Source organism: Trachypithecus francoisi, unplaced genomic scaffold (genome assembly GCF_009764315.1).
Source record: "Trachypithecus francoisi isolate TF-2019V2 unplaced genomic scaffold, Tfra_2.0 Lachesis_group8, whole genome shotgun sequence".
Lineage (NCBI taxonomy): Eukaryota > Metazoa > Chordata > Mammalia > Primates > Cercopithecidae > Trachypithecus > Trachypithecus francoisi.
The window spans coordinates 82,819,549-82,845,807 of record NW_022681473.1 but is presented as its reverse complement, the minus strand read 5'-3'; the positions used below and the strand labels follow the sequence as shown (position 1 = coordinate 82,845,807).

General features: G+C 39.1%; 1 protein-coding gene across 2 annotated transcripts in view; it reads right to left on the bottom strand.

Moving 5' to 3' along the window:
* Positions 1–26,259, bottom strand: part of FAT3 (FAT atypical cadherin 3) — a 717,192-nt gene that overhangs the window by 87,813 nt on the left and 603,120 nt on the right. For both annotated transcript variants that reach the window (XM_033205378.1, XM_033205380.1), the window contains exons 8-12: positions 16,764–17,039; positions 13,995–14,205; positions 5,047–9,120; positions 1,612–1,808; positions 461–614 (exon numbers count right to left, since the gene is read on the bottom strand). In XM_033205378.1, the coding sequence (XP_033061269.1) occupies positions 461–614; positions 1,612–1,808; positions 5,047–9,120; positions 13,995–14,205; positions 16,764–17,039 (4,912 nt within the window). The remainder of the gene's footprint in view (positions 1–460; positions 615–1,611; positions 1,809–5,046; positions 9,121–13,994; positions 14,206–16,763; positions 17,040–26,259) is intronic.

The window sequence follows — 26,259 nt, the reverse complement described above, 5'->3', positions numbered from 1 at the left end:
CATAACCAGATAACCTTTGTTCACAGTCAGTTCAATCCCTTACCTTCCCAACTTTTTCCAGTTCCATTGAGTTTGCTAGGAGAATTATTTACAGAATAATGGATGCCCTCCAGGTTATTCACTTCCCCTAAAAATCATTGACTACACCTCTAAAATTGCCTACAGTCCCCCAACTTCCCTCTCCCCTAGCCTTAACCATCTCACCCTTCTTTGAGTCTCTTATTTTTGGGGCTGTGGTACCTGTGTTCACATAAGTAAATCTATATGCTTTTTCTCCTGTCAATCTGTCTGTGGTCAGTTCATTTCAGCAAACATTCAGAAAGGATGGAAGGGAAATTGTCCCTCCATCCCTATAAGAGCAAGTATACTACTAACTATTTACTAGTGATGAGACCACGTAAGTTTAACTTCTCTCATGTATTAACAATGACATTTACCCAAAGAATAAATTTCAGCTTACCACTTTCTGGATCTAGAAAAAATTCACTGTTTCCAGATCCATAGAGTGAGTATCGTATATCTCCATTGGATCCAATATCAGCATCCTTTGCATTGACTTTCAGGATGATTTTATTTGATGGAATGTCTTCAGGAAGTAATGCTGTATATGCAACCTGGACAGAGGTGAAGAAAGGTAATAAAAATCATTAGCGTTTGTGGGGGCAATTGCCATATTTAGCATTATATAGGATTTCTTTAAAAATTCATTTATATAATTTAGCTTTTGTTATTTTTTCCTTCACTACAGAAACATATTACAATATATTATGAAACATCATATATCTGCTACTCTACCACTCCCGTGCTTATTCATTTAACAAATATTTATTGAGCATCTACTATGCGTTAGGTACCATTCTAGACACTAAGAGTACCATGGCAAAGAAAACAGAAGAACATCTCCACTCTTGTGGAACCATAACACACACCACACATTGACCATATTTGTCTGTTTTTCTCTTGAGCCCCAATGAGTCCTAGGAATTCTCTTCAACTCTTTAAAGAGCCACTACCAGCATTTGGCATTAGTATGAGAGACTAAATCTATTTGCAATACTTTTCTAATCTATAGGACACCAATATTGTCTCTCGGTCTACATGATAGAAAAGAATAAATAGTGATTTAATTTCGGTATGAGAAAACATAAAATCTAGTACTTGTACCTTGCATTGACATTATGTTTTATATCGTAGTAGAAAGGCCGCTTCACAAGGAACTGGAGACCAGTGTTCAGCACCAACATTACCACTAACCAAATGTGTAAACTTATATAAACAAGTTAATATCCTGTAGAGTGGTCCATTTCTCTTTTATGATATCAGTGATTTAAACAGAATAAGTACTAAAGTGCTTTATGACTTACTCAAAAAATTATTTAAGACATTTTTTTTTTTTTGGTGGGGGCAGGGTACAAAATTAGGTATCTGATCTTACTACCTATACTCTTTTCATGTTTTCAATATTTCTTCCTAAACGTCACCTCCTACCCTCTTATACCCAATTGCAGATAAGAGCAGAAGTTTTCCTGGCCTTAAGAAGCAAAGTGAAATGGGCTTTGATTTAATTTTGGAGAAGCACAGTAAAAGCAGAGCCCTATTCCCAAATCTCACCTGCTCACACACTGGGTTATTGTCATTCACATCACTGACGCTCACTTCCACCATGGCCTGTGTGACAAAAAGCCCGTCAGTGGCAGTGATATTGAGAAAGTAAATGTCCTGTTCTTCTCTGTCTAGAGGCCTCTTCACATAGACCTTCCACTCACTTTGCACCAGGCCCAGGGCAAACCTTCCTCGAGGGTTTCCTCCTGCAGTCAAAAAAACAGAAGAGCTTTTGAAGATGTGCAATGAAATGTCTTAATCTACACCTACCTTGAGAGGTGCATGTGGAGTCATCCAGGTACTCCTCAAACTGTATCATTTAGGATACTAAAAAGATACTGAAACTCCCTTTGATTCTGGGGCAACAAAGCATGATATTTACATGCTTGGCTTCTGTGAAAAGCAAAACAGTAACTTCCCAAGATAATAAAATCCACTTAGAGAAGCTGGAGATGATCTCTTGTTTAGTTCCCCTTAAGAACAATCAAATTCAAACTGTGAACAATCAATGGTCTTCTCAGGCTGACACAATTGTCTTTCCACTTAGTCTCAAGAGAGGATGTAAAACACTCTAGCTCTTGTTACCAAGACAATTTCATTAGCCGTTGATTATGCAGTCAAGGAAAGGCAGTTAGTTCTATTAAGGAATCTTTTAATGAAGGCTTTATCATACAGCTGCGCTCTTCTCATAAGAACTGGAGTTTGGGGGAGAAAAGTTTTCACGACAGAGGAAGTCCCATTAGTGTTAAATAGCCCTAACGAGGGGTCATTTAAAAAGCAGTTCAAAGATAAGCATTGCAATTAGATCAAATGTATCAGAGTGAAGCTGGGGAACATGGAAGAAAAGAAAACAGATGAAGTGGAACAGCTTTTTAAGATGCTGAAGCACTGACAGCGGTCCCAGCAATATGACTTTTCCACATCATTAAGGTACATGGGGGCAAAAGCAGCTTGGGGAACAAGACAGGAGGAGGAAGGAAGAAGATCACAACCTTGACATAATCTGCAAGAGGGGAAAAATGTCCTTTCAGATACCGAGAAAGACTGGGCAAGACCGCTGGCAATAAGTCAGGAGTCAGGTTTGATGATCACTATTTCATTCATTTGGACATTCAAGTATTTATCATATACTCTGGGCCAGGCATTGTTCTAGGCAGCAGGGCTATGTCAGTGGACAAAACCAGCAAAGATATCTGCTGTCACGGCAGAGATCACATTCTGGAGGGAAAGACTGAAAATAAACAAATAAGGAAACTATACTGCATACTGACTACTACTTCATTGAAAACGTGGAGCCATATCCTCTACTTACAATGAATCTTTACAAAGCAGAGGGCAAGTATCAGGGTCCTACTGAAGAGACGGAGTGGGATTCTGAGTGCCAGACCACATTCTTGCTTATAAGGCAAGGGGCTGCTTACTCTGAGGGCCTCAGCACTGGGAGTGGGGGCAAGTCACAGTGGAATACAATGAAACCAAATCAGCCAGACAGTGTAGAAAAGGTGAGAGGTGCATATTCCTCTGGGGCAGTGGTTCTCAACTGGGGACGACTGTGCCCATCCCCTCTGTGGGGATATTTGTCAATGTCTGGAGACATTTTTGCTTGTCACTTTGGTGGGAGGGAAGTGATTGTGGTGGTATGTGCTACTGGCATTTAGTGGGTAGAGGCCAGGGATGCTGCCAAACATCATACAGTGCAAAGGACAGCCTCCCTCAGCAAAGAATTATCTGGCCCCAAATGTCAATAGCAGTGTGGCTGAGCAACCCTGCTCTAGGGAGCTTCAGGGTCCTCCCTGGGATATCACTTTCCTCCACCACTGGCCAGGATTCAATTATGCTTTAGTTGAATATTATTTCAATGCACACAAATTTAACCTCTCTATTAAATGCTTTCAGTGCAGGCCCACACTGTTCTTTTGTTACATGAAATGATTAATGGTACTTTGTTAATCGGAGGCAGCACAGCCAAGTTGTGTTACATCAAGAGCAAAAGTTAAATCTAATTAAAATCAGTTGGTGGTTGGCACTGCTAATAGTAACAGTAGCTTTAAGCTACTCTGTACTCATTACTTTGCTAAAGTCAATGGGATAGTCCCTTTAAATCATCCATTGACAATTCAGAGGCTATCTATAAATAATTAAGGCTGAGTATTTTACAGTTTTTCCAAATAGAAAAGGACCCTTCAGAATGCCTAAGAAGCTTTTTTTTTTCTGAAAATAAATGCAAATGAATTAAAGTGATGCTTCACTCACCTCTTTCTTCACCATCTTTCACGTTTTAACTGCAGAAATACATATTTTAATGAAAACAGAAAGTCTCAGATAAATCATAAAATGCATAGTGTTTCAAGGGGAAAACATCACCAAGAGAACTGTCCCATAAAGAAAAAGGAAGAGAATCATGCTGAAAAGTGTGGCAGCCCCAAGCATTGACACGTTTGCTCTACTGTGGATCTTATTCTGCAGTGATTAATTAACTTTCCTACTAACATACTTAAGCAGAGTCTATGTCCTAAGAGCATTCTAATTAATTCATTTTTCACTCTGAATGATGTAGTTTTTCTAAAGGGAAGACACCTGACTACAAGTATTGATGATTCTTTACAATCTTTTGGCACTTTGTTTATGTTCTGCCTTTGAATGTGACAACATCAAAATATTAGTTTTAACCCACCCCCCAAATAGTTTTTAGGAAGAACGTTCCCACACTGCCAACCCTCTCCTCTTTCAGCTAAAGGTCAGCTGCCCCCTGGGAAACTACTCTGAGATGAAATCCTTGGCCTCTCAGGGCAACAGTGACATTTTCTGTGCCTTCCTAATGACTGACTTTGTCTATCTTGGCTTTCCCCTTGAATTGCGACTTGCTAGTCTGAAAGACAGAAAAGAAATCCAAAAAAAATTTGGTTGTCAGAAGAAATACCCCTTGATTTGTAGTTATAATATAGGATTTCTCAGGGAAGGATCAAACCATGCCATCTAATGTGTGTACGTGGGTGCACATGTGTTGCTATGGCCAGGAGAAGTGTGCATGTGAAGCCTACTGTGATCAAGCCATTTGTTTTGCTCAGTATTGCAAAAGGTAGAAAAAAGGAACATGCTTAAAAGCAGAACCTCTCCACCAGAAAGTTGTTATTTTCATTCCTTCAACTGAGATATTTGGCTGGACTCCTTCTTTTTAAATAGGAAGAGGTGACACAAAGACTAGTTACCAATGTGGGTAACACGTTTACGACAAACCTGTGTACTCCAAACTAAGGCTGAGTTAGCAACAGCCAACAAGCAAAAAACGCAGTCTACTCAGAGATCCTTTACTCAGCTCCAGAGAGGCTTCATTACACTCGACTCCTTATCCCATCTTCCTCCTCTCTTTACTCTTCTCCCTGCCATCTTCCATCTTTCTTTATAAAGCAGAGCACATAATGAAAACTAGGGGTGTTTACTCACCTGTAATATGGTAGCTCACTTGGCGATTAATGTCGGACGTATCTCTGTCCCAGGTGCTGAGGACGGCTACCACCTCGCCCGGTGGGTCGCTCTCCTTCACATTCCCTCGGTACACTTCCTGCGCGAAGACTGGTGCATTATCATTTATATCTGTCACTCTGACAGATACCAAGGCCGTGGAGGAAAGAGAGAATGCCTCTCCAAGGTCAGAGGCCACCACAGAGAAGGTGAATGTGGGGTCTGTCTCATGATCTAGGTCCTTCAAGGTACTGATCCAGCCCGTGTTGCTGTCAATATTGAATGCTTCCATTACCTTTTCGGGCTGGGAATCCGAGTGGAGGGAGTAAGTGACTTGTCCATTGGCGCCCCAGTCCATGTCAATAGCTCTCACTTGTGTGAGTTTGGTGCCAACAGGCATCCCTTCCATTATAATGGTGTCGTAGCTTGAAGTTTCAAAGACTGGCTTGTTGTCATTCAAATCCAATACCTTGATATCTACATCCACAGTAAACACAATGTCTACTTTGTCCAGAGGTATAGTGGCTGCTACTTTAAAGTGGAAAGCTGGGCTGGTTTCATGGTCAAGGCGTTTGTCAAGTTTAATGGTGCCTGTTTCCTGTTCTATGACGAATATGCCCCCTTTGTTATTTTCTGGCCGTTCCCCATTAACTGTGCTGAACCGGACATTCTGACTGGGCAAAATCCTCAGGGTATCCACTGTACTCCCAATGGCTGTATCTTCTGCAATGGTAAAGGAATACTGAGACTGGGTGAATGATGGCAAGAATGTTTCAGGGGGCAAGACGTGGATATAGACAGGAATGAGGGAGTGCTTTACTGGGATGCCCCCATCTACTGCTTTGACAAAGAACGAAAGCACTGTATTTTTCAGCTGGTTAAAATTACCCTTTGTGACCATCCAGCCATTGTCAGGATCGATTTCCAGGAGGTCAGCCACTGAAACAGAGGCCTCGCTATAGAGGGAATAAGTAATCCTTGAATTTACTCCATCATCGGGATCTATGGCTTGAACTTGAGTGACCAAATGGCCCCTTCCAACATCTGCCCTGACACTGGCTCTATATTCCACTGTCACGAACTGAGGAGCATTGTCATTTTCATCCACAACAATCACTCTCACAGTGCAGAAAGTTGTTCTCCCTCCACCATCAAGGGCCCTCACAAAAATGCTAACATCCCCTTCTAGAGGGTTTTCCCGGTCTAGCCTTTCTGTGGTGATGACCTGCCCATTGCTGTCTATGAGGAATCGATCCTTGGCAAAGTCATTGATGATGGCATAGCTGATCTGCCCATAAGTCCCTGGATCACCATCTGTGGCTCGAACATGAATTACCTTTGTTCCTGCAGCCGCGTTCTCTCTCACCTCAGCTACGTATGTGCTTTGTGAAAAGGCAGGGCTGTACAAGTTAGCCCCAAGTACCCTAATATGCACCTGTGCGGTACTGGTGAACAACCCATCAGAGACAGACACATTGAGACTGTACAGAGGCTCCATCCGCTGCTTCCGGTGGTTGGACAATGTGATAACTCCACTCTTGCTGTCCATCAGAAAGCTCGTCCGGTCATTCCCAGATAAAATGCTATATTCCAACCGGTCAAAATCAGAGCTGTCTGCATCAGAGGCTTGTACACAGGTTACAAAATGGCCCCGGGGAGCTAATTCACTCACGTATGACTCATAAATGAGCTGATTAAAAACTGGAGGGTTGTCATTTACATCAGAGATGTAGATATGAACCAGAACCTCACTGCTCAGTGATGGGAAGCCACTATCTGTTGATCTGACTTTCAAAGTGCAGTGTTGTACTAACTCATGGTCCAGCATCCGTGCTGTCAGGATTAAGCCACTTGAGCTATCTATGTGAAAATAATCTGTGCTATTGTAGGTATCCTGGACAATCTGATAATGTACCATTTTATTGTTTTCTGAGTCTGCATCAATAGAGACAATTTGTAAAACAGGTGTCCCAATAAGAGATGCTTCTGATAGTGTTGTATTGTATGTGGGCTGATCGAAAATAGGGGGATTGTCATTTACATCATTAACTAGCAAGTCAATAGTGACTTCAGCCCTAGCACCAGTGAGGGCATCGCTGGCTCTTATTGTCAGCTTGTAAGCAGATGTAACTTCATAATCCAAAGGGCTAACGACTTTCAGGACCCCAGTGTCAAAGTCAATGTTAAATTGTTTAAAAGGGTCCCCATCAATAATGATATATATGATGCCTTGGCCCTCTGGACTGGTGGCATTGATGCTTAGGATGGGTGTGTTCATTCTGATGTCTTCATTGACAGATGCTGTATAAAAGGGTTTATCAAACACAGGCATTGCTTTGTTGACAATAGTGATGGGAAGCTCCACAGATGTAGACAAAGAGGGTTTTCCACTATCCTTGGCCAGGATGGTGACTCCATACTCAATGTTGGACAAGTCAGAGTTGAATGCTTCCTTTAAAATAACATTCCCTGAATTAGGGTTAATTTCAAAGTGGCCATAGTTGTCCTGTAGGACGTATGTCACTTCTCCATTTGGACCTTTATCTTTGTCAATGGCTGTCACCTGATAAATCAGAGTCCCAGGTTCCGCATCCACTTGAACAGCAGCATAGTATGGGAGGCCCACAAAGACTGGAGAATTGTCATTTATGTCTTCAATGTTAACCCTGACCACCACTCTGGCCACTCGCAGATGGTCCAGCTCACGGCTGGCTTCTACCACCAGCTCATATAACTCTTGTTCTTCACGGTCAAAGGGGACTCCAGTCGTCTGAATGACCCCTGAGGTAGATTTTATCTTGAACTTATTTCCTGGGTTTAAGATGCTGTATTTTAAGGGCTCATTAAGGCGGTTTCCAACTGCATTGACAATAGCAACTTTGGTTATGTTAGTGTTGTTCTCTGAGATTGAGGTGGAATAGAAGCTTTGTGTAAAGTGGAGGCCACTGTCCATGGCTTCTTTAACCATGATGGTGACCATGGATGTACTGTAGAACTTTCCATCAGATACCTTAACTATCAGCATGTAGTGATCCTTGGAGAGGTTGTTGTTTTTTATGGTAAGCACTCCACTGTTTGAGTCAATTAAAAAATGATCCAAGCTGCCTTCCATTAGGCTATATGTCAGTTCAGGGGGTACCTCAGAGTCAGGATCTGTGGCACTAACTTTCAGAACCTCCACTCCGACATAGGTAGGTAGAAGTAAGACAGTCTCAAACACAGCCTGAGTAAAAACAGGCGGGTTATCATTCACATCTGTCACCTCAATGTTGACTTCAACGGGACTCTCTGCAGTCAATTGGGGGCTACCACTGTCTCTCACATGCACATGAAAATGGAAATGGGCAATGGTTTCATGGTCCAGGTTGGCAATTGTTCTAATTGCACCTGTACTGGAGTCCACCGTGAAAAACTTTTTGGCTGTCGACTCCACAATCTGATACACAAGCAGAGCATTCCGGTTGCTGTCAGCATCTGTGGCTCGAATCACCAGTGGGCTGTTATCCAAGCTCCTGACAATGCTATTAATTGGGGCAGCCTCACTTAGGCTGCCTGAGTATTGAGAAAAGAGAAAAACTGGGGCATTATCATTTTCATCAACAATCTGAATATTGACTGTAGCATTGGAAGCCATTCCTGCCATATTGGTAGCCTGAATGATGAGCTGATAAGAGGACGTGCGCTCATAATCCAGGGCCTTCCGAGTGGTGATGACTCCAGAATATGGATTTATGGTAAAGATCCCATTAATGTCTCCATCTTTGACTTCATAAATGAGGGTAGATTGACTGATGGCAGAGATTAGAATGACTGATGTTCCAATGTCAACATTTTCATTTACTTCTGCTTGGTAGTCTTTGTGAATGAACTTGGGGTGAGAATTGTCAGACATGGTGACAGAAATGCGCACAATTGCAGTGGCAGACATTGGTGGGGATCCCTGATCTGTGACTTTGATGGATAGGACAAACTGACCCATCGTCGTCATGTCTGGTTCTTTGCAAATGGTGATGATGCCTAGGACCGGTTCGATCTTAAACGTGTTCCCAGTGTTCCCTAAAATACAGAAATCAATGGTGAAATGAGTTACATTGTGGGTCACTGAAATCTTTTTGATTAGCTTTTTTCTATAGGTACTTTACTGCAATGTGGCAAGTAGAAAGCAATTATAGTACTCATCTGTGTCATTCTGAAACGAGAGGCCTCTCTTTCAGGGGTACTGAAAAGCAACAAAAATGAGCTTCCCAGTAATATGGTAAATTTCAGATCAGTAGCTTCTAGATCCAGGTTAAAAACAACAATGACAATAACACAGTCTTGTGTCATTCAAGTTGGTAAATAAGAGAGCCTGAAGGAGAGATTTTTTCTGCTAAGAATGTGTAGGATTTCCTTATTTCCAGCCTTGTGAGAAGACAGATAGATTGGGAAGCCCACATATGAATGCCACTGGTTTAGGTAGCAGTGTCATATTTTCTCTTCTAGGTTTAAAGAAAGAGGGTTGTGGGAATAGTTTCAGAGCATTATAAAGTAGTCAGTTGTTTTCAGATTATCCCGAAAGCAAACTTTACTACATGGAATTGGTATTATTTCACCCTATCAAAAATGACGTTATCCAAAACACCACTTTGGTGAAGGGGTTTGTTCAGTCAGGCATGGAAAATTCTTGGCAGGTCATCATTTGCCTTGTAAGTGTGAGGAATTTTCCTGACTCCTCTTCTATTCTCCACTCATGCTCTACCCCTCTCCCATGCCTCTGAATGCACACATGCACACACCTAGACATAAAAGTAAACATACAAATTTATAGGGCATTTGCTCAATCTGTAACCATTCTATTCACCAAGCATTTGAGATGTTTCTAGTGTACCAAGAAACTGTTAAGAATCTGAACCAGCACTGCAACCAAGAACATGAGACATAATCCTTGTGAAACTGAAACCTGGGCACCCCACTTTGACATAGCTGGCAGGAGAAGGGCTATGGCCATGACACTGCAGCAGTTTAGAGTTCTGCTTCAGAAACATGTGGTGGTTCGAAATCTGAGATTGTTGAGAATGAGAGAAATAACAGAGGAATAAAGAATGAGGAAGACACAATGTGGAGTATGTAAAGAAGGTAGGTGGCGACAGAGCTGAAAGGCGGTGGGTAGTGCGAAGTTGTATCCTTCATCAAGTTGTTTTTGCTTTTCTTATCAAGCTTTCTCATACTTCTCAAAGAACACACATACTTCCATGTTGAGATTCTTTCCAATCAAAAGTTAAAGATCGTGGTTATTCAACTCTATCTGGACTTTTCTTTCTTTTTGAACATTGTAGTATGATAGGCATATAATTTAAATGTTGGAATCATTAAAATAGGGACCAAGATTTTCAGGGCAGTTATAAGGTGTCTCTAACATACGTCTTCCTACATGCTAGTTATATAAAGTTTTCCATGTCTGAACGCAAAATGGTCATGTTCATGTAACATCTATTTCAAGAAGATACTTGCTTATTTTAAAAGACAAAGTATATCTAATAAAGAGGTCATTTTAATTCCAGCCCCCCAAATGTGAATATTAAACAATGTTGTCATTGGTGTCGGCATGATTTATTACTTTGCAACCTAAACATGGCCATTTTATGATGACAACAATAAAAAGTTCAATGATCTTATGAGTAAACTTTCAAGCCTGCAATGAATAGTGTCATAGAATTGAGTGGCCAACAGGTGATTCACAGACCTTTGTAGGGGAAATCACTTCAACTAAGCAATGATCACCTTCCAGTGATGGCACCAACATGCAACCTTGACTGATGAATGCTACTGGAGCCAGGGATCTCGGTGTTCACTGATTATGGTGCCCCACTGCAGAGTTTCTAGGTAAGTCCTCCCTCACTCCACACCTGGCAGATTTCTTCATATCCAGCAAGATATGCTACGGTGGAGATGATGGGGAGCCAGGTTTTGACCTCAAATATAATTTATGGTTTTTTTTTTTTTTTTTTTTTTTTTGAGCTGGAGTCTCACTCTGCTATCCAGGTTAGAGTGCAGTGGTGCAATCTTGGCTCACTGCAACCTCTGTCTCCTGGGTTTAAGTGATTCTCCTGCCTCAGCCTCCACAGTAGCTGGGACTGCAGGCATGTACCACTACACCCCGCTAATTTTGTGTTTGTAGAGATGGGGTTTCGCCATGTTAGCCAGGCTGGTCTCGAACTTCTGACCTTGAGTGATCCACTCACCTCAGCCTCCCAAAACGCTGGGATTACCGGCATGAGCCACTGTGCCTGGCCTCAAGTAGAAACTCATAACCCTGCTATCCCATGGCTGCTTATCTGCTTGCGACACCCTTCCAGAATGGTGTGCTGATACATCAGGTCCAAAGTGGGCCCTCCTCCTCTTTCTCTCTTTGACACATTGACCCATTCTCTTGGACTCCACTTCCTGCTTATTCTTTCCTGCTACACTTGAATCCTGAAAAACTGACCTCTGTTTGTTTTTTGGAATCTATGGTCTCTGTAGATTTTTGGCAATTGAATAAAAGCTGTGCTATCATTCCTTATCTAGTACACAACACAGCATCTGCTACAAAGAAGTTGCTCAATATTTGTTGACTGAGAGGAGAGGTAAATCTAAAAATATATTTTAAACTCTCTGTTCATATGCATCTTGGGATCCATATGCCCCCACCCGAACTAACTCAGTCCCAGTCTCTCTTGTACAATCCTGCCTCAGACTCATCATTGACACCAAACACAAAACTCAAAGTAGATATAAGACCTGAAGCTCTGCACTCAAATTCTGCCTCAGTCCTTCAGGCCAAAATAAAAAGCTTCCGCAGTCACTTTAGAGGACAGGCAGGAGACAGGAAATTTATAGCCCACCAATAAACAGAGTGAAATCTTGCTTATCTGATGTGTGTGAGAAAAGTTAAATAAAGCATAATACTTTACACAACCATTTGTCATTTGCTCCAAAGTGTTGAAGCATCTGGGATCTGCCTCTCTCCTACTTTTGTCTGGGAAGAAACCTGCTCCCACCCTCGACTAGGAAGAAACCAGTGCAGTCCAGTGTGGGTTTGTCTGTCTGTGAAGAGGCTCACTGGCCATTTGAGATTTATTGTGAATATTGTAATCCTCACTAGTTTCTTACATATAATCAAAGGTCTTTTTTTTTTTTTTTTTGAGATATCAGTTGTTCCCATGGTTTTCTGGGAGTTCGTGTTTTCTATATAAAAGATGTTTTAAGGAAATAACTGTTCTGTCTTGTAGTCAGTTAAAGAAATGACTGGGCACCATGTTGTAGTCTGTAGAGGTCAAAAGATAAGCAGAGCAGTCTTTTTGGTTGGATGGTAAGTTAAATTACTCCTTAAGAAACTCCAAATCGATTGAAACATTATCTGGCTATCTCAAAGGAGTATAAGTAGCAGGCTTAATGACAAATATAAAAAGCAGGTAGAGATATACAGCAAATGTTTAGAACACGGTAAGAAAAGTAGAAATAAAACCCTATATCTAAATAATTACAGTGACATGAAACAATGTATATGCATGAAGGAATATGGGGAAAAGAAAAACACACAATATTGGAAAAAAACAATAGAAAGAATAAAAAGAGTTATTGGTTTAGGTGACATTTTCTGGGATATGATTGAAATATTCATGTATTGGAAAAGTTTCCTTATATTATTTGTGGAACCCAAAGAACAAAGATTATGTAATTAAGTAATAAAAATGTCCTGTGATAAATAAAAGATGTAAAATAGCATTTCTAAGACAATACTGGTCAGGCTTTAGATTGAAAGGAAATTCCATGGAAACCAAAAAAAAAAAAAAAATAGGTAAATTCTCTCTGGGAACTTTGCTATTATGAATTCTTATCTTTTCTTTTTCTTCTTTTTCTTTTTTTAAATAGAGCTTAGCACAGACCGATGTAAAATGTGAGTGCCTAATACAAGAAATAGTTTTAAGTTATCATTTAATGCAAGAACTTTTTTTAGAAGGTTGTTGGCTTTTCTTTTTCTAAAATTTCTAGTCCAAAACTGTCATCCTAGCATTCATATTTTAATTCAACTCCTCTCAAAAATGCTCTACATTTAAATGAAGGGAGAGAAGCCTTTCCATCCCTGGCATGAAAGGAGATTGCATTTGGCATTATTCACGACAGACATAATGTTGCAGAACATTTTGGAAATAAGTGGCTTGAATATTCAAAAAAGATGGAATGGGGAAGAGAACATAGGCAGAGAAAGGATATTTGTTATTTTTAGGTTTTTTTTCTTGCTTAGCTATTCATCTCTCGTCATAAAAGCTTTCTAGCTATCAGTCTTCAAACCATCAGTAAACTATGGTCTTGCCTTATAGATGTTAAAATTAATTTTAAAATATCTAATTTTAAAAAACTTTAACAAAACAAGAGCCTGTATTTATTTGTCAGGTTTAGCAAGCAGTTCAGAATCCATATCTACCACCTACTCTGCTACTCAGGTTGCCTCCAAAGATGTGAATTTGTGCTGTGAGGTTGAAGGAATTTCTGAAGCCCACAGACCACCTAGTAAACAAAGACTTGTTAAGATTCAATTCACAGAACACCCTGGTAGCCCTCAGATTATTGGTGGCTTTGGTTATTTTAGTCTGAGGCCCTGGCTTGTTGGCCTACAGGTAAAAGCCAGTAAATTTATTGTGTATTTATTTTCTCTTCTCTATTCCAGAAAAATCCAAGATCGAACACAACAAAGGAAACTTTCCTTGCTGTTAATGATGGAAAACCTATTACTGAAACGTCAAGAACTTTATCCACCATCATCTCCCAAATAGGACAGCGGCTTGGCCAAAAAAGTTCATTTAGAGATGTTCTATTGTTAATGATCTGAATTTTACACGGTGATAAATGCTACTGAGGGTCGAATGCCATGCATTATGCTGAAATTTGTGCAGTGCAACAGCTCTCACCTGCTTCTATGGTATATATGAGTTCTGCATTTTCTCCTTTGTCTTTGTCCAGAGCTGTCACTTGCAGAACAGCTGATCCCAGAGCAGCAGATTCAAACACAGACACTTCGTACAGTGGGTTGGTAAAATAAGGGCTGTGATCATTAGCATCCTCCACATTCACAATGACTCGGGCCAAGTTTCTTCGATAAGGAAACTCCTGATCTCTGACCTTTAGGCAAAATACAAGAAGTGGTGGGACTCAAATCTTAAATAGCAAAGAATTCACATGGCTATGTCTGGGGTGAAGACAAAATGAAATAATGCATGCAAAGTGCTTGACCCAGTTCCAGGCTTCTAGTAGGGGCTCAATAAATGGTAGTATCATCAAGTGAGGAAACATTGGGAGGAAATCGTGAGCAGGGGTTACAATACCTTTACTGTTCAGCCTAATGTCTGGCCTGTGGTCTGTGCTCAGTCTGTGTGTGTAGAACTGATGCCTTGATATCACAGACACAGTGCTCTGCTCTGGCTCTCCCCATACAGTGGCCTCCCCCTTATTTGTGTACACAGCTGATAACAGAATAGTGGATAGAGGCTCTTCTGCAGGGGTAACTAAAGACTGGAATTAATGAACACAATGTAGGGATTTCCATTCATCCATTCAACAAACATTTATTGTCACCTATCTGTCTAAGTCCCTGGCTTTGCTCTGGTGGTTCAGCAGTGAATTTGATACAGTTTCTGCCCTCAAGAAGCTTAGAGTCAAGTGGGAATACAAACAAGTAAATAGATGGGTATAATGCTCAGGGCTAAGTATTCTCATGGGATGCACTAAAGGTGCTCGCAGAATAGTGAGAAGAAACTAACCTAGCATTTCGCTTCCTGAAAAAAGTAACAAGAACAAGTAGGAGTGGTAAAATGGTGGTGGTAGCAGTGTGCGGCATTTTCAGGCAAAAAAAAGCCAATATATACAAAAGCCTAGAGCTGAGAGAACCCTGACCATTGGGAAGATGAATCAAATCTTAATTTCTTACTTAGAGAAACGTTAAATAAAATGTCACACTTGACACAACCATTTGTCATTTTCTTCAAAGTGCTGAAGCACCCCCTTTCTGATTTCACCAAAAAACCTTGCTTGGCAGTTTTAAAGTTTCCTTTAGTGTGTATATGGCAGAAGCTTGCAAATAATCATTTCTTTAACCACAAGGTTTTGCTATCATTTGATGTAGCACTAATCAAATATGTGCTCTTGGCTTTTTCAATTTTAAACTCCATACCTGCAGAGAGATGTGAAGAAATTAGAAAATATACCGAAAAGAGCCAACAAAGAGAAACGGGTTTTCAGAAATAGTACCTAGGAGGAATGAGTAAAATGACTAAAATGGCTTAGCTAGGAGAAAGGCAGTGTAAAGCATTTGTTTGCTCGAAATATTCAATTATGTAAGTGATAAATGGTAGAGGGTGACCAAATGGATTTCTGAGTTTGTTAAAGAAAGAATGAACAGAAATGGCTTAAAGAATCATGAGAATGGAGTTAGTCACTAGCACAAGGTTTCTGCCCTTGGAGAAAACACATGCAGAATTAGCCCAGTGAATATGCTGAATTTCCCTGTCTGCAGACTGGTCTGCCATACCCAAGGACCAAGCTGAACTCTTTATTTGGGGATTGTTGAAATCTAGGTCAGTTCCAATTAAGCGTAAGCTCCTAGGGTGCAGGAACATTGTCTTTTTTGTATCTTCAGTGCCTAGAAGAGTGTTTGGTGCATAGTAGGTGCTTGAGAAATATATGTTAAATGAATGAATGAAGGGCCAGAGTGATGACTAGAAGACCTCTATAAGTAACCCCATCTGTTTCCTGGAGTCTTAGTTGGAAACTATAGCTAAGTGCATGACACTCAAACTTCCTCTTGTCGGGGAAGGTTTCTAGTCTTATGAAAGAAAAGTAAAACTTAGTGGAACATTACTTTCAGCTGCTTAGGAATTTATACTGTCTTAGTGTAGTATTTTAGCGCCAATCAGGGCAGAAGATTAAGTCTGTCCTTCTACCTGGTCTTAAAGGAACACAGTGGCGGCTCTGACAGGAAGTGGCTGTGCAATGCTGTGGGGATTCTTGGCTGGTTGGAGGGATAGACTTCAGGCCATAAATTAATCAAGGATGTTTCTTATTAATCTCTACTTCCCAATTATGTGAACTAGCTAAGCACTACTTTAAAAGTAAAGCAATTTCTCCTACATAATTTGGAGGTCCCATAAACACAAACTCAGATTGATACTCTCTGTAGGCTTTAGCATGTATTGAGATCTCTCTTGTGTGCCAGTATTTACTACTAGGTCCAATGCCAGTACAATAAGTAATAAATTGGTTTTCCAAATCTTTCCAAGGACTGAGTATTGCATAGGCTGACTAAATGATTACCCTTGTGATTAACTTCTCAAGGAATGTCTTTTCAATTTTTCTTTGAAATCTTCTGGGTGCAAACGAACCTCAGAGCCTGGGAACATGACCTGTTCCTTCCCTCTCAAGTCAGTCAGTTTGGAGCATTTACTGAGCAGCCCCTGCTGCAGAGCTTATCTAATATTTTAGTTTGGCAAAAATACAGAGTTGCTATCTAACAACAGTAATTCTTCATTAAAATAAAAAGGCAAAAATGAAAGCAATCTCTCTGTGAAAAGACTAAATTTTCAACTACTTACAAAATTTAGGGGCCCTATACTTCTGAAGGCTAATGTGTGTGGCCTGAACAGTCAATGGTTCTGTAGGAGAGCAAATTAGGATTTCGGTCCTACCATTATGTTGAGAATGTGCTTGTCCTGGGCCTCATGGTCCAGCCTCTCGGCAGTATAGAGCACGCCAGTGCTAGGGTCAATCCGGAATTTTCTCATGCTGATGGAGTCGATGCTGCTATGAACAGTGTAGCTCAGCTTGTGCTTCTCATCTCTATCTGTGGCTTCAATCTGCAAGATCTCTGTGTCTGGAAGCACATCCTCGGAAATTGTCACATCGTAATTCGGCTGAGAGAATTCTGGGCCATTATCATTATTATCCAGCACTTTGATAAATACCTATAGTTAAAAGAAGACAAGAATGATGACTAATGCCAATTTGCTCATTGCTAATAAAAGTATGCCCTCCTGCCTTTTTTCCCCCCTTCCATGTCCTTGGATCCTAGCTTCTAGTAGCTCTTGTAACACAGAGGAAGCTCTCTTACAAAAGCACTCTGTAATTAGAGGTTGACAATAAACCAGTAGTTTATATTAGCAGGAACATAAATTATGAGCTGATCAATATTCTCACTATTAATTGAACAGCTGCAACAGCCACTTGAAGGTGATAATTCTGTGGAATTCTTTGATGCACAAAGTATATGATCACAAGGTGACCTTAGTTTGTTAAGGTGCCATTATCTTAAGTTCTTATTATGTGTTTCTCTTGGTGGACTTCTGTGGGGGCAGTGACAGAATGGGAAAAGGGGCACAGAAGAGGCAAAGGAGCCAATGAGGTGGACTCAGAGCAATCACAGCTTCTCAATGGCAGTGTCCACACACTGTGGTTGTCCTGATAGGAGGGGTTTAGCAAAGAATGTGGCTCTAATGACAGCTAAGGTACGAAGTTTCCCAATAAGTTTCCTAATTGTTTTCTTTCATAAAGCATTTTGTTATGTAAATTTTCAGACAAAATAAAATAGTGTAATGAACACTCCAGTATGTATCACTCAGCTTTGATAATAATCAATTGCTAATCTGGTTTCATCATACTGCCACTCGTCCCTGCCTATTTCCCCATATTATTTTAAAGCAAATCCCACCCATCATGTAATTTCAGTATGCATCTTTAAAAGACAGGACTCTTAGAATAAACACAAACACACACAATCCCATTGCTGCACCTAAGCAGAGAAAAGAGTAGTTCCTTAATATCATCAAACAGCCCATTGGTGTTCATACTTCTTTAATTGTTTTTAAGTATTTTTTAATCACATATATGCATATATATATTCATAATTTCTTTTAATCAAGATATGCAAATAAGGTCCAAACATTGCATTTGGTTGATACATCCATAAATGAGTTAATTATATTTTAATTTATAGGTTCTCCTTCAAACTCTTCTCTTACTATTTCCTTGGATTTTTTACTGTGTTATTGCTAGTATTGAAGAAACTGAGCCATTTTTTCTTTAGTTTCCACAGTCTGAATTTTCCTCATAGCGCCCCTGTGGTTGTGTTTTACATGTCCCTCTGTACCCTGTAGCTCTTATAAATTGTTTGATCTAAAAGATTTGCTAAGATTCAGTTTCCTTTTTTCTTGTTCTTTGCTTTTTTTTTTTTTTTTTTTTGACAAAAATCCTTGATGAGTGATTTAGTGTACTTCCATCGGGAGATACATAGTATCTGGTTCTCTCTCTTGTTCTGTGATATTAGCAGACACTGGCAATCATTATACAGATAATTCATTAAAAATTTCAGATTGATAATGTTCTAATTCTATTATTTTCTTCCTTATTTATTAGCTGGAATAGTTCCCTAAAAAGAAACTTCTCAACCATTTGGTTACTGTGAAGTACATTTCATATAGGAAAGGTAGGATAAATAATTCTTTCTCTTTATTATTTTGAAATAGTGAGTTGGTTCCTTAGCTCCTCCCAAAGTGACAAATGAGGTACTCTTTTTCAACCATTATTATGAACTCATGAATTTAATAACATCCGATTTGTTCCTCTCTATTGCAGTTATTATATTAATTATGCATAAATAGCCCTAACTGTAGAAGCCTCTTCCAGTTAGTTCTTGACATCTTTTGGCATAACCCTAGTAGTCTAAGATAGCTTCCTTGCTTTCTGATAATTGCTACTAGTAATTTTTTTCCAGTGTTATTTTGCACATTTTCTGCCCCAATCTTGAATTACCCATTTCTCCAAAATGGCTTGTTTTCTTTTTAGTTAGAAATGATATTTAGATACCATGATCCACTGCTAGGAATACTTATTGCTACTGGATTGGCTATTATGTTTCAGTTTTATTCACTGGACAGAGTCAGGAAAGGTTTGTGGTTTTATAAAAATAAATATTTCATGAGTTCATATTGCTACTTCCTATTAAAAATTGGAGCATCAAGGTTTTTACTTAATCTCATTGTTTTTACATTTGTATCTCCTTTTCCTCATGCTGAAATTTCTCATGCTTAATGACATCATCAAAATTATCCATTGCTTTATTTGAACCACATGCACAAAAATCTCAGAATAATTCCAACATTCTTATTATAATTATAATTATGATCATTAAAAATAATTTTCATATTATTTTGTAGTTCTTTTTATTTATTTTTATAATTATATATGTACAATTATAATAATTATAATAAAATAAATTATAATTTATTCTTAGTTGGATAAATAGTTGCAATTATTATAGCATAATTGCAATTAAAAATACTATCTACTTTCTATCAGGTGCTATACAGGTTTAAGAAGAACAAGCAAGAATAACCAGGAATTTATCCAACTAGGAATATATAGTCAAACCAGTGTGTTCAAAGTCATTTAGAATAGATCTTCTTGGTGTAGATGTGCCACCAACTAGATATACATCTAACATCATTTGTTTCCATTTGTGTTCAAATTTTAGACTTGCTTTTTAAATATTTAATTTAATATTATATGTAAAGGTACCAAAGTCAAATTTACAAAAAAAAAATTTAAAGTAGTTCAGCTTCTATACCTTCCCCCTACACTCTATTCCCTTCTCCTACAGATAACTTTACAAAAATGTATGGTTTACTCACCAAACATTTTGTTAATATAAACATACTTTATACACTCTTCCCTGCCATGCTATTTCATTTAACATTACAGTTACAGTTAACATAACATTAACATCAGTTCTCAACTGGGAAGGGTTTTGTCTTCCAGGGGGCATTCAGTAGTGTCTGGAGGCATTTTTGGTTGTCACACTTGGAGGAGGGCTGTTACTGACATCCAATAGGTACAGGCCAGGGATGCTGCTAAACATCCTACAACAAACAGGACAGCCCCCGCAATAAAGAATTATCTGACCCAAAATATCAGTAGTGTTGCTGTGGAGAAACCCTGCATTATATCCTGAAGATAATGCCATAGAAGTACAGAGATACTCTTCCAGTGAGTAGATAAATCAGTTAATTCAACTAGTTTTCTACTGGTGTTCATTTAAGATGTCTCCAATTTTTGATCTTAGAAAGAGTGTGCAAGGAAGAACCTCGTGCCCATTTTAAAAATATTTTTTGCTAGCATATATTTGGGTTCTAGAATTGGGATGGTTGGATCAAAGTACAGGTGCTTAGTTTTATTATTATATATGTTTCCATATTTCCCCTGCCCAATGGTTTTATCATTTTGCGTTCTCATGATAATATGTAAGAATGATTGTTTCCACAACCTTGCCAACATAATATGTAGTAAGACTTCTAGATGTTTTGCCAATCTGATAGATGAGAAACGGCACTTCAGTATAGTTTTAATTTACCTTTCTCTTATTTTTTAGTGAGGTTGGAGAAACTTTTCATATATTTAAGATCCATTTGCATTTCTTTTTCTGTTAAATTATTTGTATCTCATCTCATTCTTCTACAGGTTAGATGGCCTCTCGTTCTTTATTTTTGGAAGTTTGGTGAAAAAATGTTTTCAATTTTGTCATGTATATTTATTTTGCTTATGGTGTTTTTTTTTCTTTTTTTGCCATGTAAAAGTGAATACATTAATCTTTTTCCTTATTATTTCTGGATGCTAGTTCATAGTTTAGAATATTTTTTGAGCTTTCAGGTTATAAATGGACACATTCATTTTAAAATATGCATTTGCATGTTTTCTTTTCTTTCATTTACATCGCTAATCAAGTTGGAACTTTTCCTGGCCTACTGCGATTATCTTCCATATGGCTCTCCATTTATCTCAATGCTACTCTTTAGAAGACCATCACTTCCCACTGATTTGAGAAGCCACCTTTATTGTACTCTATATTTACACATGCAGTTAGCATATTTCTGGATTTTCTATTCTGCTCCATTGGTTTATCTGACTTCTCATGTATCAGTATCAAAATGTCTTAATTATAGAGGCTTTATAGTACATTTTAATGTTTGGAAAGGCTAGGCTCTCTTTTTCTTCTTTCCCATGGTTTTCCTGGCTATTCTCGCTTGTTCTTCTTAATAAACCTGTATAGCACCTGATAGAAACTGGATAGTATTTTTAATTGCAATTATGCTATAAGGACAGGTTAATAAAGGAAAACTGACTTCTTTCTAATGTAGTCTTCCTATCCAAGAATATGGTTTGTCTTTTTTCATTTGTTCAATCTACTGTTTTACCTTTCTGGGAACATTTAGTTGTCCTTAAATAGGTTTTGGACACATTTTAAAGTTTATATATGTACTACCCTAAATAGAGTCTTCTTTTCCAATATACACTTTTTTTTTTTGGTTATATATATATAGGCTATAGATTTTTGTATGTTAAATTTTTAACCTGTTATTTTAATAAATTTTCCTATCACTTATAGAAGTTTTTCTTTTCAGTCTTTTGAGTTTTTCAGATATATAATTATACTACATGCAAACAGAGATAGTTCTACCTTTTTCTTTATGACACAAACTGGTTTATCTTGTCTAATTGCATTGGCTATTACAGCATGACAGTAAATAGTAGTGAACATAGTGATGCTCTTGTCTGATTCCTGACTAATAGAAAAAATCCTCTAGTTATTCTCCATTAAATATTATGCTAGTGTTTGGCTATATTTCAGAACATTATTTACTTTTAAAAATAAATGCAACCAGATTATGGCTATCTGCTTAAATGGCTCCACTATCACTCACTTTGGTACAAATATGCCTTTTTTGAGGAAGAGACAAGTGGTGGTGCTACCACCTCTATGCTGGGATAACTTGCCATTCAGAGTCAGCTGGATATGGGACAAGTTTGCCCTGTAGTAGTTTGTGGTAGAAAAAGGGTTAAAAAGTGTGCCAGTAAAGTTTTGGGTATTGTTCTTATCTCCACTGTATTTGCAGAACCATACTGGATTCTTTGAATGCCAATTCTTTCATTCAGAAAGTTCAAGTTAACTTAGTCAAGATGCTAAAATATTTGTGTTCAGTTATATTAATGGGAGGAAAAAGCCTTTCCGGCCAGCAAGCCTGCCCTGACCTTCATGAAGTTTCAAAGTTGATGTGCTGTTGAAAAGCTTGCCTCTTTTTGCTTGCTTTGTCTTAAGCCTAATCTACAGTCAGAACAAGTGTTTCTCTGTAAAAGACTTCCTTCTCCTCATTTACTTTTTATTTCCCACAGTCGGGGCCATTTGTGAGCTCCTGAACTAACAAACAAAGCAAAGTAACTCTCAAAGATGTTGTGTTCAAAATGGTAATTGAAATGCCTAAAGAAATACAATGAAATCAAAGCAGGAGGAAACTCGAATATAGGAAGTCTCTTCAGAGCTGGTTTCAATGCTGCCCACCACAAACACTTTGGGTTTTGCAGGCTCTTCTAAGCTAAGTCTGGGTAGATGCCAAGCTCTGCTTCACAAAGGCTCATGGTATAAAGTGTCCGTGGGGCGAGCTGTAGGGTGAAGGCGCTGTCTTTTATTAGAACCAATTAAGTCCTAAATTACTGAAATTCTCTTCTGCCTCTGCTGGCATTTCAAAACCGTATTTAAAACATTCTATAGTTGTGATTTCAAGGGTGAAGCCCCTTGTATTCTCCTCAAGCCTGTAAGTTTTGTTTTTGAATGTATAAGTAGAAATATCACATCAGCTTGTACTTGTTCTACAGTTTATAAATCTGTATCACATTTATTTCCTAGACTTTATTATTTATGGTTTACCAGTGGGGAAAATGAGAATTAGAGAAGTTAAAACATATGGCTGAAGTCCCTATGTCAAGGCTACACTCAACCCCAGGTATTACAGAGCCAATTCTGTATTCACCTCATCCTATCATTTCCATGTGCATTGTTACACACACATTAAAAGTAAATGCACGTAACATTTGTACATACAATGTGTACAAATATTATGTACTTTGCTATAGAGAAATCCTAATTTACAAAATAGATAACTGATTCCATTCTCATTTCAGGAAAATTCATATGAGGTTATTTTAAATATAAAGATCCCTGGTCCCTTTAAAATTAGAATCTATTTTCAAAAATTGATCTCCTCATAAGTTGTCAAGCCCAGATCTATTACACACAGTAAAATTTTATTATTATTATTTTATGAGACAGGATTTTTCTCTGTCTCCTAGGCTGGAGCACAGTGGCACAATCATGGCGCACTGCAGTTTCAGATTCACACCTCAGCCTCCCAAGTAGCTGGGACAATCGGAGTGCACCATTGGGACCGGCTAATTTTTTGTTTTGTAGAGATGAGTTCTCGCCGTGTTACCCAGGCTGGTCTCAAACTCCTGGCCTCAAGTGATCCTTCCACCTTGGCCTCCCAAAGTGTGGGATTACAGGCATGAGCTGCCACAACTTGCTGTAGGGTTTTTTTTTTAAATTAAAAAAGAAAGTCTTACATTTTAAGATTTGGCTTGCTGCCTTATTTTATCTGTATACATTTGTAGTTGTTCCAGCATTTTCCTAATCTAAATACACAAGGGAAGTGTAGGCCAGTGCCTTTTTTTTTGTTTTTCTTAGATGGAGTCTCGCTCTGTCACCCATGCCGGAGTGCAATGGCATGGTCTTGGCTCACTGCAACCTCTGCCTCCGAGGTTCAAGTGATTCTCTCACCTCAGCCTCCCAAGTAGCTGGGACTACTGGCGCATTCCACCACCCCCGGCTAATTTTTGTATTTTTAGTAGAGACGGGGTTTCACTATGTTGGCCAGGCTGGTCTCGACCTCCTGACATCGTGATCTGCCCACCTTGGCCTCCCAAAGTGCTGGGATTACAGGCGTGAGCCATCGCACCCAGCCAGCCACTGCTTTTTTCACTGCCAAGAGGCAGATGACAGAAAAGGAGATGAAAGAAAAACCCTGATGAGGGAGATGCCCTGTGGGAGTCTGTTGTTCTAGGGAATCATAGAGCAGCTTTAGCAAAAGTGATTTGTTTCTTCTCCACTTTTAAGTAGGTTCAGGATGAAGGGAGGCCATAAAACAAAGTCCACATCTTCAAGGTAAAAACCTACTTTTAAAGGAAGCAGGCCAATTAGAAACTCCAAACACAGCAGTTAGAGATGACAGAGGAGGAATGAAATCCTCAAAGCACTGAAGGTCAAGACTAACCTTAGGAATTCAGGTCACAGCCCTACCAGCCCCAATACATACAAGTCCTTTGGCAGAAAGACTGGCCAATTTCATTAATTGCCTTTGTGAGGTTTTAGAATTTTGGAGATTATCTGAAAGAGGCTTTTTAATCTCAAATTTGGCTGTGGAGCATACAGATACAAGTTGATTTTCCTATCTTTTAAATTTTATTTTAATTAATTAATTTTTGAGACAGGGTCTTTGGAGTGTAGTGGTGTGATCATGGCTCACTGCAGCCTTGACATCCCAGGCTCAGGGGATCATCCTGCCGTCCAAGTAGTTGGGACTTATAGGCATGTGCCACGCCTGTCTAGTTTTTTTTAGTTTTTGTAAATTCTGGGCTGGTCTTGAACAACTAGGCTCAAGCAATCCTCTTGCCTTGACCTCCCAAAGTGTTGGGATTATAAGCATGACCTCTGTACCCAGGCCTTTAATTTTTTTTACAGACAGGGTCTCAGGGCATGATCATAGCTTACTATAACCTTGAACCTTTGGGCTCAAGTGATCCTTCTGCCTCAGCCCCTTGAGTAGCTGAAACTATATATGCATGTGACCACCACACCTGGCTAATTAAAAAAAAATTATTATTATTATTATTATTATTGCAGAAATAAGTTCTCACAGTGTTGTTCAGGCTAGTGTTGAATTCCTGGCCTTAAGGGATCCTCCTGCCTCAGCCCCCCAAAATGTTGGAATTACATGTGTCAGTCACCGTGCCTGGCCTTCCTACCTTTATAAGTCTAAAGGATTACTTGAATAAGAAAAACATTAAAACCACAAAAATCACATGAGTCCCTGAATCAAATTAATGTAACTTTTAGATTATAATTTGGACATGGCTGTCTCTGCTTTTTTTCATAATAACATTAATAGCCACACACATATTTTACAGCTAATTTTAAGTTGAGAAATAAACATTAATAAAGCCTGTATGTGTCTAGCATATCACAGAGTCCAAGAATCTTCTCGTAATAGCTTATTTCATCTTATAATTTATGAGGCATGTAAAGTTTTATCCTCATTATGCCGAAGAAACTGAGTCTCAGAGCAACTGAGCTGCCTTCTCTAGTAACACAGACAGCAGTTGGTTAAGTGCTGACTTCAACTTGGGTTGCCTAATTCTGAGTTGGTGCTCCTTTCATCATACCAGATGATTTCAATAATGAGTTAAACTGTGTATTTCATATATATATAAAAGTGTAGGAAAATGTTCCTGGACTCGTATATGATTTTGAGAAGAAGCAGGTTTATATCTTTTTACCTGTGTACACTAGGCAGGCCACCTAAGCAGTCTGTGTCTCAATTTCTCACTGGAAATGAGTATAATGATAACACCTGATTTAAGTATCCCAGAGTTACAGGGAAAAGAAGCTTAAGAATGAGCCTTATTGCCAGGTGCAGTGGCTCTGTGGGAGGCCAAGGCGGGTGGATCACTTGAGGTCAGGAGTTCGAGACCAGCCTGGCCAACATGGGGAAATCTCGTTTCTACTAAAAATACAAAAGTCAGCTGGGCATGGTGGTGGGCGCCTGTAGTCCCAGCTACTCCAGAGCCTGAGGCAGGAGAATTGCTTGAACCTGGGAGGTGGAGGTTGCAGTGAGCCGAGATTGAGCCACTGCACTCCAGCCTGGGTGATAGAGTGAGACTCTGTCTCAAAAAAACAAAAAACAAAAAAAAAACCTTATTACTTCAATAATTATTATATAAATACCAGGTATCCTATATTACTATGTATTTTCATCCATTAACTCTTTGAAAGAGCCATGTTCTAGTTTCATTTAAACTTGCTCTGATGATTCAGTAACTCAGATTGGTTTGGCAGATATATGGGGAAAGTTGCTAAAATTCATTATTTCTCATCCTCGGTAATGTGTGTCTCTGGGGCCCAAAAGCTCAGTGGGTTGAAGTGAGAGCTATAAGGAGGCTGAAGTATTTTGCTCTCTTCTTTGAACGGCTGACTATCAGACATTCTGATAGCCACAGGCGGCATCAAGTTCCCCAAGCTGCCATCTT